The sequence below is a fragment of the Petromyzon marinus genome, chromosome 13 (assembly GCF_048934315.1).
Source record: "Petromyzon marinus isolate PM22_M1 ecotype Great Lakes invasive population chromosome 13, UKy_Petmar_22M1.pri1.0, whole genome shotgun sequence".
NCBI classification, from domain to species: Eukaryota; Metazoa; Chordata; class Hyperoartia; order Petromyzontiformes; family Petromyzontidae; genus Petromyzon; species Petromyzon marinus.
The window spans coordinates 5,055,665-5,070,254 of record NC_133679.1 but is presented as its reverse complement, the minus strand read 5'-3'; the positions used below and the strand labels follow the sequence as shown (position 1 = coordinate 5,070,254).

Here is a 14,590-nt window from a genome sequence, read left to right as displayed (position 1 = left end):
TGCATGTATGTACGTTGAACTTCTTTCGCACCATACATAACCAAACCGTGCTGGTCGGAAGATTAACATTCATCAAGGGTGCACGAAGGCAGAGCAAAAGGAAGAAGCAGGTCGAACCCCACGTGGTAGAAGCTGGCTACAGGCACACCCCTTAGGAGCAAGGTCAGGTGTGCATGTATCAGAAGTAGTGAGCTTGTATCAGAAGTTGCCCTTTGCCCCCCCCCACCCCCCCAGTGTAATATACGGTGTGTTCCTTATCATGTAACTGTGTTTATATTACGAGAGCTTATATCTGTCAACATCTGTTGTATACAAAATTTCGAAGTAAAATGTGCTCTTTGATGACGTTGACAATGTTTAACGATGCCGAGCGATGGGAGATTGGGAGCCCCCTGCTCGGTTTGTGAATTCGTGCGTGCTGGCTCCGGCAATCGTTATTCGCCGAGATCAATTTACGAGGCGCCAAAGCAAATCGCCGTCAAACTTTAAGTGTGCAGTGGCGCTCTAGTCTCGATCCACGGTGATCCACGCACGGATATCCCATTGATTTCTAAATAACACTCTTTCTTATGAACAGGTGATTGAATATTCGGAAAGCAATTGTCCATATTTTCCAAAGGAGAGTAATTAAAGATGTAATACGTTCGTTGAAAATGGAGGAAGACATGTAGGAGGCTCAGAAATGAAATGTAATTTTCCCTGTATTTCATCCCTGTTAGTTTACCACCACCCTGAATTTCTCAATGCAGGTGAAAAGAACTCAAGGACGATGAAATGCAGCGACGTCCTGTAGCCGTGACGCTGAGAACGAACGCACTTCTTCATATTCTTGGTTCTTTCGGTAAAGTCACGTAGAAGGGAAACAATAAAATAATAAAAATATAAAACAATAAAAAAACAATAAAACAAGCACTTCTTCTTCTTGCTGCTGTTGGCCGCACCTTGTGCTGAAGTTGCTCGCACTCGTGCCGGCACGCTGCCATCTCCGCTGCCCACGTTTCCGTGCGGCCCGGGGCCTGCATGCCAGCCACAGGGCCCATCGAGAGGGGGCGGACCCCTTTGCCGTTCTGCGGGGGCCCATCCCGGCGCAGCACCGCCGCCTCGGTTGGCCTGCGCACGCGCGTGCGAGCACATTCAGTCAACCCTTTTGTTCGATGACGAGTACGGTACGCAAGTACGTTGAGCTTTATTTCGCACCATACGTCGCCGGCCGTGCTCATCGGTGGTAAGGAGAGTAACGTGGCTCCAGCGTGGGGGAAACAAGTAGCAAGGTCGAGTGGCGAGGCCTTGGGGAAACGGTGTGCCCGATCGTCGTTATCAAAGTTGTCATCGCGGCTCCTCCTACTTCGCGGCCCACGTGGCCACGAACGCGATCAATTTAATTTTATCTGAGGCCACAGACGCCGCTGAGAACCCGTTCACAAAAAAATACGTGCCTCTGCCAAAAACTGCCAACGATGCACATCCGTCTCATTTTGGAAAGTGGGAAAAAAATGGTCACTCTTTTCGATGTGCTAAATTGTGAAGGGGATCCAATATACAGAACTTGTTTGAAAGCAACTCCATAAATTAAAAAAAAAACAACAAAGATTAATTTCCTACAAAGTGGGGATGTATTACAAATGCAACCATGCACACAGCTGCGCGCATGACCTCTGGGGAACAAACGTTCACATATCGTTGTGTAAGTCAGTCCTACTTCACTTCAACTCAGTGGGTCATGAAAACCTAGGGATGCAGCCCTTGAGCTGTGCGCTTGATTGTGGAACGGCATTCGGAATCTGTATTTGGCATACGGGCGGCTGGCTTGAAATGCCCTGGTTTATTATACACCAGACGCACACCTCACAAGCGACACTTTGCAAGTGGGGTTAGTGCAGTGTTCTTCATTGCAAGGCCCGCAGTGGTGGATTTTAGTGCGGGCCCTGACGTGCGGCCCCCGACAATGCACAAAATGTGAGAACACCCCTTGCAGGCGGCGTGGCGGCCCTCAGGCTGACGTCTTATCGGTGAAAGTGCCGCCCCCTCCCCCGCCACCCCTCTGAAAATGAGTGAAGAACACTGGGGTTCGTACTCTTTGGGTTAGTGGGTAGCACAGATTATGATCTTGCAATCTGCCAAAATACCTGCAGGGGCACTGAAGAGCTCAACAAGGATAAAATAAAATCATTTGTACATTTGGGATTCACAGACATGGCCTGTAGTAGTTCCGCGGCAAGGGGCAACCATTGCTAAGCGTAATCTCATTTGAGTATTGTGCGGTTACATTTTTAAAATTTGGCAAATGTGTTCCGCGATGGCAGCACATAATGGTCTAATCTCTTTTCAAATTGAGTCAAGGGGATATTTAACGTCCACTGTGGAGTAGAAGCCACGTGTTTTATGGTTGTCACACCAGCAGCGTTAATCGGGGGTGGCCCTGCCGCGTTTGGGACAACGAGCTTCCTCAACGAGCGGTTCGCGGGCTGCCGCCGAGTCACGCCGCCCTGGGCTGCCGATTCACACGTACGGACCGTTGAGCGCTGTCCCCTTGCAGTCGTGAGTTTCTGTCCACATGTGGAAAAATAAAATGCCTAATATGGAGTTGGCGACAGAGCCCTCGTGTAGTCCTTCCACCCGCCCCTCCCCACCCCCCCCCCCGTGCGCCTCCGATTAGCACAGTTGGCTACGTATGGTGGGAAAGAAGTTCAGCTTACATACAAACAAGTGCCCTGACACTCAGTGAGGCCTTCATGGGTAGGCAGTGTGTTTTCCCTATCCAAATAAGTCAGCGATTCCCCTGCTATATTGGCCATCCTCATGCAGTTGTGGGAATTTCACACATGCCTATAATAATGTTTTGACCTTGGAAAGATGATGGGGTTAATCAACGATTGACCAGGATTTAAACTCGGGCATCTTCTAAATGTGAGATGACACCTCCAGGACAATGGTGATCAACGCAAGGGGCTCAGCGTTCATTATATTCAGAGGCGTAGCACCGTTGCTTTTAAAGACATTTTACTCACTGCAGAGAACCGTAGCGACACTGTGCCACACGCCCTACCACATGCCCTTGTGGTGGGAGCCTCGCTACCGATAATATTATTTTATTTTTAGTTTTTCTTCCAGTTTCGTTTGGATGACGTACATATTTTGATGACGTACATGTACATGTTGACGCCCGTCTCTCGCGTACACCTGTATGTCACATGTGTATGTCATCGCAACAGGACCGGGTTAAGCGGATCTCCCAAGCCACACGTACTTCTCTGACACCGGAGGGCGCGGCCTCTCGTTCAGCTTGTTGAGCCTCTCCAGCGGTCCCAGAGGTCTCGGTGGGAGCTTGCCAGTGTCCGTGGTGGAGGACGGCCCCGTGCCGGACCCCTGCACGAACAGAAAGCCAACAATTTGTCTGTAACCCGTGACCCCCCACGCGAAATGGGACGGGTTACCTTGAAGTCACAACGTTGCTGCTGCCCATCTTCCCCAAACACAGGGGTGGCTGGGAGGGCGATTCGTGGCTCGGAATGAAGCTGACACAAAATGGGACATTGGTCATGATGACATGACATGGTTAATCAGCTCCACATTGAGATATGAACCAGGCGTTCTCTTTGTGTGGCGTCTCAAAAAAATTACTCATTTTTTGTCATCATGACATAATTCCGCTAAAACAAGTATGGGAAATAAACAGAGGTCGGGAACAAAGAGCCAAGGTATGTGTGCAACTGACAGCTGGAATATAGGAGTCAGCTGACCCGACTGCTCCTTGCGTACTTCACATTAATTGCTGTAGAACGTACGGTATATACGTGTGACAGCATGCTAATGGGTCTGTAATTCCTCAAATAAGTTGTGTATCCTTTTTTTCAAAGAAAAATAATTCAGGATTCAACCCATGATGAGGTATTTAATTTAAGTTGTAAACATCTCGTAAACAGGTCCACTAATTTTGTTTAAACAACTGGGCCCCACTACGCTATTGATGTCCACAATTATTGCATCGAGTCTGAAAGCTTTTTCTGCTTAACACTGCAAAGGACGGCGATTACTTCCTTCTTCAGGTGTGATATCTGGAATCTACTCTTCCTCTTCCTGCAGGACACACCACGAGAAGAGACGATGGCCGACCGACGAAACAGAGGATGGGACGGCAGCCAAAAGAGAGAAGCACCCAGGATTGAAAACCGCTGCTGACACGAAGTGATGAGATTGGCTCGTGTGCAGGAACCGTGAAGGATTGCATCGGGATGGACATTCTTTCATCCAGTATTGAATATGTCAGTGATGGTGGTGGTGGTGAACTACCACCACCATGCCTACTGGACGTCTGTGAAAAAGAGCTTAAAAGTTCATCGGATTTCTACAGGATAAACATTCTGTTTTTAACTAGAAATTCCGCACAAATGCACGTAACGCATATACTCTCAGTGGAACTGTCTTGTCTTGCTGTCGCGTGCTCCACTGACATTCCGGCTTTACAGAATTCCTTAACATTTGAATGCTAAATTTTGTACGGACAATGAGTGCATGGCACATGAAAGAAAGGCCTTGCACGGGGGATGATGTTGCCTCTATCCCGTGTACAATAAATTTCAGATGAACCCCACAGTCTACTGTTTTCGACTGCCAGTTAAATAACAGAACACTCAATACACATCTGCCAGTTATTTTGGTAATATGTAATGTATATATATGTTTATACAGAAATATAGAAACGCATCAGGATATATTATCCCTTTGCGGTCCTCTCAATGTGCTTGTATTTTGCGAAATTGGCATGACCGTAGGTGTATGTATAACTTTAGAAAAACTTCTACGCTGTTTATTTTGCTGTTTTTATGGCCAAGTCCCACAGGAAAAAAAAATGCATCTAAGTTTTATGCATTCTATATTTGGTGCCTGGAGTTTAGACCAAACACACGATGGATTAAATGAAGGAAAAAAATGTTTATATAAATATACGCATTTGTTATTTTTATTGCTATTTTTTAAATACGTTAATTTGTAAAATGTTCTTCTCCGGCTTAACGTTAATATTTTTGGCTATTTATTATTAATTTATTTCTCTCGTTTAACAAGAGTGTGCGGGTTCATGCAAGCTGGCTTGGTGAGCGCCGCTGGCAAAACTCCAAAGCAAATCATTCTTGGTTTGGTTGCGTGATTTGTGTGTTTAAACAATGTGCTTCTATCAGCTGTGCTAACAAAACAACAACCGAGGCTCAAAACACTCACACCGTACCTTGAGCCACACCACCAGTGCTTCCAGTACCCAGGCCAATGTTGAGGGCATCAGAGAAACGCATTCAGAATTTGCCCCGGCAGTGTTGGATTCGTCAACACATTCGCGGACGACCTCGGTTTAATTCCCGGCCAAGGCTAACATCAGTGGCGAGTGTTATTTTACCCGGTCCAGGGTGGTCACCTTATGTCCACCAACCCACACTCACCAGTATGGTCGAGTGAAGTTAATCGACCCCCCAGGGCTTCATCCAGAAGTGGACTGGCAAAGGGCCAAATATTAAATCTTGACTTAAAGCTTTCGTGACTGCAGGAATTCAAACTCTTTGGGTCTTTCGGTAAAGTCACGTAGATAGAAAAATAAGTAAATAATAAATAAAAAATCACAAACATTTGTTCATGAAGTCATCCAGATATATAAACAGACACAATTTCAACCGAGAAGATGGGTACAAACGGAGCAATCATTGGAAGGACGTTATTAACCAGGTAAAGTCTTAACTGGCTGTGATGCTTCCATCCTACTTGCCTATGTTATCAGTTATTTCCAACTCTCTGAGTTACATTACCTTGTTAAATGTCTTTACATTAACAGGCTAAATGTCTCACTGACATAGCCGCTGCTTCCCTTTTCATCGATGTGGCGGTGACGCTCGTTGTTTAATAGGCTGTCTCTCATTAACACAGCCGCTGCTGCGGGAGCCGTCTCACGTTGACATCTCTAATCTCGAGCAATACAATGGCTTCTTCAGCACCGTAGTCGTGGGGTTACATTAACACATTGACATGCTAATTCTTAGCAATACAATGGCTTCTTCAGTACCGTAGTCGAGGGGTTACATTAACACATCGACATGCTAATCTCTAGCAATACAATGGCTTCTTCAGCACCGTAGCCGTGGGGTTACATTAACACATTGACATGCTAATTCTTAGCAATACAATGGCTTCTTCAGTACCGTAGTCGAGGGGTTACATTAACACATCGACATGCTAATCTCTAGCAATACAATGGCTTCTTCAGCACCGTAGCCGTGGGGTTACATTAACACATTGACATGCTAATTCTTAGCAATACAATGGCTTCTTCAGTACCGTAGTCGAGGGGTTACATTAACACATCGACATGCTAATCTCTAGCAATACAATGGCTTCTTCAGCACCGTAGCCGTGGGGTTACATTAACACATTGACATGCTAATTCTTAGCAATACAATGGCTTCTTCAGTACCGTAGTCGAGGGGTTACATTAACACATCGACATGCTAATCTCTAGCAATACAATGGCTTCTTCAGCACCGTAGCCGTGGGGTTACATTAACACATTGACATGCTAATCTCTAGCAATACAATGGCTTCTTCAGCACCGTAACCGTGGGGTTACATTAACACATTGACATGCTAATTCTTAGCAATACAATGGCTTCTTCAGCACCGTAACCGTGGGGTTACATTAACACATTGACATGCTAATCTCTAATCGCGAGCAATACAATGGCTTCTTCAGCACCATCACTGTGGGGTTACATTAACACATTGACATGCTAATCTCTAGCAATACAATGGCCGAGGTATACCTAGCTCTGCAATCTTACACTTACTTGCAAATTCCATCTCTAGCCCCGCCCAATTACCCTTGGGTTGTACCCATCTCAGACCTATATAACCTTTGGCTGCAGTAGCTCTCTCGCTATATTTCTTCCAGCCTCAGCAGTCTGCCTGCTGTATTTTTTTCACCTGCAGACAATTGCTTGCGTTGCGATCGAAACAGCGTGATTTTTTATTATTTAATGACTTCACCAAAACACCCAAAAAGGCCAAATATTAATTACGTATAAATTGTTTATGTTTACATTGACACGAATGCACCCAGCACGCACGAAAGTGGTACAGAAAAGAGAGTCAATTTGGATTTTTTTTTGTAAATTGTGGGTACCCCATCTAATAAAATCCATCTTGCTAGCACGGAAAAGCACGCGTTTACAACAGCTCCTCATGCCTCGTTTCAAGAGGACTTGTATAAATATTCAGATTTTCATCCCCGATGCCCTGCCAACGACTGAATATTTTGTGCGGCCAATGATGGAGTCTTGCACACCCCTGGCAGCCACTGGGTGCAGGTTCTGGCAGAGGAGCGAGTTCATCTTGATTCGCATGACACGGCTGCCAAAGCTGCCCTTTGCCTGCATTTTGCTTCGAGGACTGCATGTGAAGGAACGCGATTTAGCGGCTCAATGGTCAGCACGCTCACCTCGAAGTTCATGGCTTGTCAGGTCGAATGCAACGACTAGCTGAAGGAAACCACCTCTTCGCATGTGTCTGGCCCCTTGGTAAAAGAGCAGGCTAAATCCTTTGGGAGCAAGGAGGGCCCCCTAACAACTGACAGGAGTATTGTTTTCGAGTCAAATTGCCTCCCTGAAATGGAACAGTGGTCATCTCCATTGGTGGCCCTGAGGTCAAGTGGTAGAAATCCCACATTGCTATGGTAGGTGGCCAGCCCTACTATGGGACAACCACTGTTAACTTCTGACAAAGTAGTACTTATGTTATCCATCCTAGAGGGATGATGGGCTGAGTCAACCTCTGATCGCTCGTGGGTGGAGAGCTACAACCGCCCGGTCAGCTTCTTTGCGCTCACGATGATGGCGAGGATAGTGGAGTATTTTTGTCTAGAGGTACAAAATAATAATAATAAGCATTCTGCGCAGGCTATTCCTGTTGCTATTTGTGTGCAAGTTGAGTGGTGTCCATGCCCATACCGTGGCTGCGCCATTCACCCCATCCTGCATCGGTTGCTGTTTGCCTGCAGAACCCTCCTTGATCTCCTCAAACTTCTGGGAAAACTGGAAAACAGGTTGTAGGCAAAACATGATAGGCTCGCCAGCCAATTATACAGGAACATCACCACGGTCATTACACATTGCACAAACATTTCAGTAGACATGTCAGAGCAGCTGTAAATTTCAGAATAGCCAAGTTTGCATGCATTTGCAGAATTAAAACTTTGCTTATGACTACTGCTATAATTCTTTCTACAGCCAGAGCTTGGTGAATATTTAATGGCATCAGCCAGATGTTATTTTTGAAGTAACTAAGTCTGATGCGAACTTGCATAGCCATCTATAGAAGGTTGCTCTTTAGAAAATGCAGTCTCCTGGAATATGTTCTGGATCGTTCACATGCCTTTTCTGCTCTTCCCCCCTCTCACCTCATCGCGCGGTCTTTCGTATCGAAACTGGCACAACTGCATGATATTTCAGCCTGACGAAAAGACGAAGACTACGATCGATCCCCTTACTGTAGACGACACAACTCGTTTGTCCGTGTGGAGTTTCGTACATATTTCCGCTTTAGTGCCGCCGTCAGTGAACTAGAAATAACAACACGCACAGATGTGCTTCGCCAACAGCAGGAAGGCACGACTCCCATCATGCCCTGCCTGCATGTCAGGTGACCACCACGGTGCTTGTACAATGCCCCTCAGCCTCTCAGCCTTGTCTAGACCACCAACTCAAAAGAGATCTGAAATTGTGGCCACATTATTGTTAAGTACAGCAACTAAAAAATATATATAGTTAATTGAAAGTGCACGCATTGTCCTGATTTCATGGGGTTTGTTCATTATTTACGGGGTGCCATGGATTTGATTTGTCCTGCACCAACCTCCATGAGCAGCTTCTCGGAGTTGAAGCCCAGCCCGTACACCGTGTTGGCCTTGCCGTCAGCCCACTGGCCAAACTTCTGCGATGTCTTGGTGAACTTCATGTTTGGCAGGATAGTGCTGTTTATGATGACCTGCCAGGCATGTAAACACCCTCGTTTAAACAGCAGTTTATATCTTAATTGCCCTCCACCTTGGTGAAGAACTCAATGCACACAATTCGTGGCATCTGGTTTAAAAAAAGAAAATAACTTTTCATACCAAAAATAAATAAATAAAGCCGCCCAGACACAGTGTCACAAATGTATTTGTTCACTATTTTTCTTTCAAATTAAAAAAAAATATTTTCCACACAAGGCAGAAAATATAATATGTGTAACGTACACCCCAACAATCTAGCGTTGTTTTAGCCTTTATTCAAAATACTGAGGCACAAGTAGGTATACCAAGTAAACACAGATTTGGAGTGTACAGGAATAACACGAAGAATAACTTGCACCAGCAGCGCGAACCATGCTGGGGCAATTTTTTTTCTGATCCGGCGTACGGCCTGATGCTGCACGCGTTACCGAACGGGGGGGTGGGGGAAACGCAGGAGTTCAAAACTCACACGCATAGCCCCGATCTACACCTGAAGTATCCAAGTAACATTTAAGGCAGCATGTGCTTTGAATTGCAATGTATGAATGAATAACAGCATTGTCTTTGTGGCCAGGTGCGTTTTTTTGTCATCATCAAGGAAGAAAAACCACGCATATGTATGGTTGCTGTTACCCACGAGTACTGTTTGTGCTGGGAAGTATGTTATTTGAGATAAAAGTTATTGTTTGAAGCCGCATAAGGAGATAATGTCACGCGGCGTGCGACATCGCGAGATGGCGTCACAGGTAATGACATCATCACGACATGCCATTACAACACAATCACATCGTCATCACGATCGACAAGGCTTATCTTTTTTAGTGCTGGTATCCCCATCTTTTTTTCACTTTGGACGGTGTTCTATAGGGTAAGTGTGGCTAACAGTAAAATAACTTTAGACTGCAATTGTGGAATATTGACGTTGTCTGCAGGCTGAGTCGCCCTGAAAGATAGCTTCTTAGCTCAATGGGCTTCACTTATGATTCTGATACTGGCCCATATCCATACCTGTCAACTCCTCATCAGTGCCTACCTTATTACAGACCAATTCAGACCTTATTGGTCACCCCGTGCCCTTATAAATCTCAACGTTTATCCTACAAAGTACCATCACAAGTGAGAAACACAAACAAATATAAAAAAAATGTTGGCCATATTGAAACAAATGTACGCTGTATAGACCTGAAAACTCAATTTTCCTTTACAAGAATACAGGTAAACCGTATGGGTTGAGAGGTATGCATCTTTATACTGGTAGGAACGAAGTTGTAAACTGAGTGTACCAGCCTGCAATAGATTAATGTGTCCGTCTGTCCGTCCCCTTTCAATACTTTAACGAAGTGAAATCTCGTGCTGTTGGGTGTAAAATCAGCAATAGACAGCACAGAGACTTGATATGTCTTATTGCACCCAACATTTGGAAGTAACAATGTCATAAAATTGCGCAAAATTCCAATGTTTCTACCAGCCCACCCTGCAGGGACCTGTTGATATCATAACGCCCTGTCACAGACAGACAAAGAGGACAGATTTACGCCTTCAGCCTTAGTTAAATTTGGCCAAGGAACTCAAGCAGCACACTTCTGAAAAAGTTTTGATACTAATTTGAGGCTTAAACTGGGATAGAACGCAACTATTGTTAACGCTTACCGAAGAGTACTCACGAGTCCAGCGAAGATTGGGAAGTTATTTGTGCATGGTTTCTGTATCTCATTTGCACAAATGGACAGCAGAATTCCATTGGAAAGAATGTAATTTTTTCGGCTTTTATTTTTACTCAAATTCCTTCAATCAACACGCGCCCACATCTGCGATGTCCGTATTGGAAGTGCGGTCAAAGACAATGGCACAAGCACTGAAACGCACACGAAGGGGCGTTGAAAGAAGCGCATTTCAACTCAAATAAACACGAAGCGAAGCAGGGCATCTGATGATCGTGAGAGAGCCACCAAAATATTAATAATAATGCTCTCATTGCATATAGCGGCATTCATGCTAACAGCATCCCGTAACTCTGTACATTAATTATATTTAAGGACCAAATCCCATATACAGCCACTCCCCAAGTAAATGAAAACCCTACTACCAAGCGAAATCTAAAATGAATAAACTAAATTAAGAAATGGCACCAAAACAGAAAGCACAAACAACAAAAAAAAGTTATCACAACAAATAAATTAGTCCATGAGGTCGCATCCCAGACCCCAACTTCCCAACTTCCCAACCAAGTCAGGAAACCTTCACAGGAGCAGCAGTGGTGGAGAACCAAAACAAAGTTGTGACTAATTTTACATCAATCTCGCCCAATGTCCAAAAAGCGATGACCTAATTTTTTCAGCGGATGCCTGGATGACGGATATCGCGCTCAACGCCGTGTCAAGGAAAGCATGGGAACCTGAAGAAGACGCAACGCATCGCTGCCGGAAAAGACCACAGCACGACAGAACATTAACGGAGGGATGGCAGCTGACGCACACCATACACGCCGGGCGAAGTGAGGCCCCATGGGAGAGGGGTCCGTGCTGAGAGGTGAGAAGACGGCCCAAAAGTACAGCCGCTATGCAAAAGATAAACACGGAGGGGATTTTCCGCTCGGTTGTGGATTTGTGCTGGACGATGCGTGGCAAAGTACTTTTCCTAGCCCAAAGAAAAATACGGATCAAAGCACTGGCTCTTAATGTACAAAAGTAACAGCAGCATGTTGCATTAAAGGATAGCGAATGCTGTGTTACCTTTACACCCATACCTCATAATAATAACATAAAAAGCTATTTACAGGCTTTTGTCAATCTACTACTGAATGAAGGCATCGGTCCCACACCATGTCGACATAGTTATGGGGCTTGTTTTGCCACACTTCACCATGCTGATAAGCGTCGGGTAGGTGAAGAAAGGACCCAGGAGTGGATCAGGTATCATTACGAACTGCTCATGCTGGCCGTGGCTATGAATTAAACTCAGCTCACCAAGTTTATAGCTAAGCGAGCTAACCACTGCACCACTGCTCTCCCACGTTTTATTTTAGTATATATACTGGTAGGAACCTCCTGGTTACACCAGCCAACAGGGGATTATTGTGTCCGTCCGTCGTGCATCCAAAAAATGGGAGGGGTGGGGCTGGGTGGAGAGGGAAGGGTGGAGAGGGGCTGGGTGGGGAGGGGCTGGGTGGGGAGGGTGGGGAGGGGCTGGGTGGAGAGGGTGGGGCTGGGTGGGGGGTGGGAGGGGTGGGGCTGGTCACCCCGTGGTGCCCTTATAAAACTCAATGTTTAACCTACTCACGCCGGCTTGTGCCCGCCCTCACAATCGGGCATATTTGCGGAATACACCACGTGGTGCCGCCGTTGACCCTGGCCATTGACCGAGCAACCCAACGTTCCTACCAGCTCCCTCCGCAGGATTGTGTTTCAAATGTATACAATAAACAACAGATTTGCCCTCCATATGGCAGTACAACTCAACTCATTATTGCAAGATCACAAGTTCAAATTCCGGAGGGAGACTGACTCAGATTATTATCCTTACTGGCTCAATTAAAAGAGTTGAACACTCGGAGAAATGTTACTAATTCCATTGACGCCACAAAGTATCACCAATGTCATGAAAATCTCTCATCGTTTTATTCTCTGTGGAGCGAAATATGGCGACAAATGTTTTCACCTTTATACACAGGCCACTCCTGCCCCCCCCCCCCCCCATTTCATGGCTCAACGTCCCCATTGTCGATAAGGCACGTGTCAGCTGCCATTCCTAAGTTAATCACGTGTTGCTCTTTAGCCTTTTCCCATGACAGATGCTAGTCCGTTCTCATACGAGAGACTGGCATCTGCAACCACTGGCTCAGGAACACCCACGGATATTATTATCACTTCTCGTGTGAGCAAGCAGACACTCATTGCTCTATTGCGAATGACGAGATAAAATCATGTAAACTGTGAGATTATGCTTAAAATAACACAATTAACTGCGCGTGGTGTTAACCGGCACGAGCCTTTGACTGTGGAATTATCAGCAGCCGAACAAATTATTAGGCCGCTGGAGCCCTCCCACGCGTGTGTCCGCGCGTGTGTGCGTACGTGCCTACGTGCGTGCGTGCAAACCGTGCACCTTGGTGCCATCGATGCTGATGATGCGGTGGATGTTGCGCACGGCATCGTGGTAGAAGGAGACCCTGACCACCTGCTGGCTCACGGGCAGCCAGGAGCGCTGCGTCGTTGGGTCGATCTGGAACACCTGCGCCTCGGACGAGAATACCGGCTGCTCCCTGAAACACAGCGCACACACGACGGGCCAGCTTTGGTGCGTGGCCAGTGCCAAAGTGTCTCCTGGGCCCAGACGAGAGCTGTGACTACACCTATAAATAATCAGGTAACTTCATGTTACATCCATCGGCTTTTTTGTCTTTTTGGACTCATGTCATCTGGCTGGAGTTATTTAAGCAGGCAATCATACTCTGGACCAGTTTCGAACTTCTGGGTCTCGTGAGCAGAGTCAGGATTTTGATTTCAAGCTTTCGTGACTGCAGTGATTCATATTCTTGGTTCTTTCGGTAAAGTCACGTTGAAGGGAAACAATAAAAAATTAATATATATAAAACAATATATATTTTATTATTTTATTGTTTCCCTTCAACGTAACTTTACCGAAAGAACCAAGAATAAGAGTCAGGATTGTTAAGCAATTGCTGCTGGGTAACCAGATGTCACTAGCAAGAGCACTCTAACTAAATGGCGGTGCACCTGCTCAACGCCAAAAGCAATATTCAACACAAACTGACTATGCGTTGTCGTGGAGCATTATGGGTAAAAAGATATGATGATAGAACTCTGTTCTGGGCCTCCACATAATAATAAAATAAATTTACAAAAATAGACAAAATTTGTATATTTGATTCATCTGTAGATGCACAGTATGGGGTTCTCCTTATATATTTTTTGACCCATAATGATTTTTTTAATATGTACTTGTGGATTATCTCATCGGTGGCCCTGAGGTGGCAGGTAGCTCCGAAAATCAGATAACTTCACAGTAAAAAAAGAAGTCATCATCATCATACAACCATAAATATGGGGTGTGATTGTGGGAAAATATATATGTAATCAATCAAGGGTTTACACAGACAGCACATTAAATTTAAGGCAACATCGCAGCGTGGATAAAATGGTCAGTTCACCGGGGAACGCCAGACACCACGGTGTAAAGCTGTCCGCCGTATCGCGAGGTTCTGCTGCGTCTAGTGTTCAAGTTGCAAGCTTCCTCCCCGTGAAGACGATTCACAGGTGAGCAATACCACAGTACAGGCTTTCATGATTGTGCTGTATATCTCTCTGCATTCTATGAGCATTTTCTCACCCATTAAGAAAGGTTGATAAACGATTACAATTTGAATGAGACGCATTATTGGTCGATATGCTACTCCCATGTAAAAAAAAAAAACCTCTTCAGCATTACACTCATGATAACGTACGTCCAAAAACCGTTGAGCTGTCCATTTAAACATTCCCAACTGCGGGAGCCAGTTTCTCCGGAGAACAACCACTATAGACTTCCCACAAAGTGCCACGTATC

The 14,590-nt window shown here is 45.5% G+C and overlaps 1 protein-coding gene across 4 annotated transcripts in view; it reads right to left on the bottom strand.

Annotated features, from left to right (window-relative positions):
* The window catches only part of LOC116941885 (homer protein homolog 1-like), a 38,679-nt gene that overhangs the window by 7,419 nt on the left and 16,670 nt on the right, over positions 1-14,590 (bottom strand). For all 4 annotated transcript variants that reach the window (XM_032953203.2, XM_032953200.2, XM_032953204.2 and 1 more), the window contains exons 2-6: positions 13,130-13,286; positions 8,887-9,018; positions 7,983-8,066; positions 3,248-3,366; positions 942-1,110 (exon numbers count right to left, since the gene is read on the bottom strand). In XM_032953203.2, the coding sequence (XP_032809094.1) occupies positions 942-1,110; positions 3,248-3,366; positions 7,983-8,066; positions 8,887-9,018; positions 13,130-13,286 (661 nt within the window). The remainder of the gene's footprint in view (positions 1-941; positions 1,111-3,247; positions 3,367-7,982; positions 8,067-8,886; positions 9,019-13,129; positions 13,287-14,590) is intronic.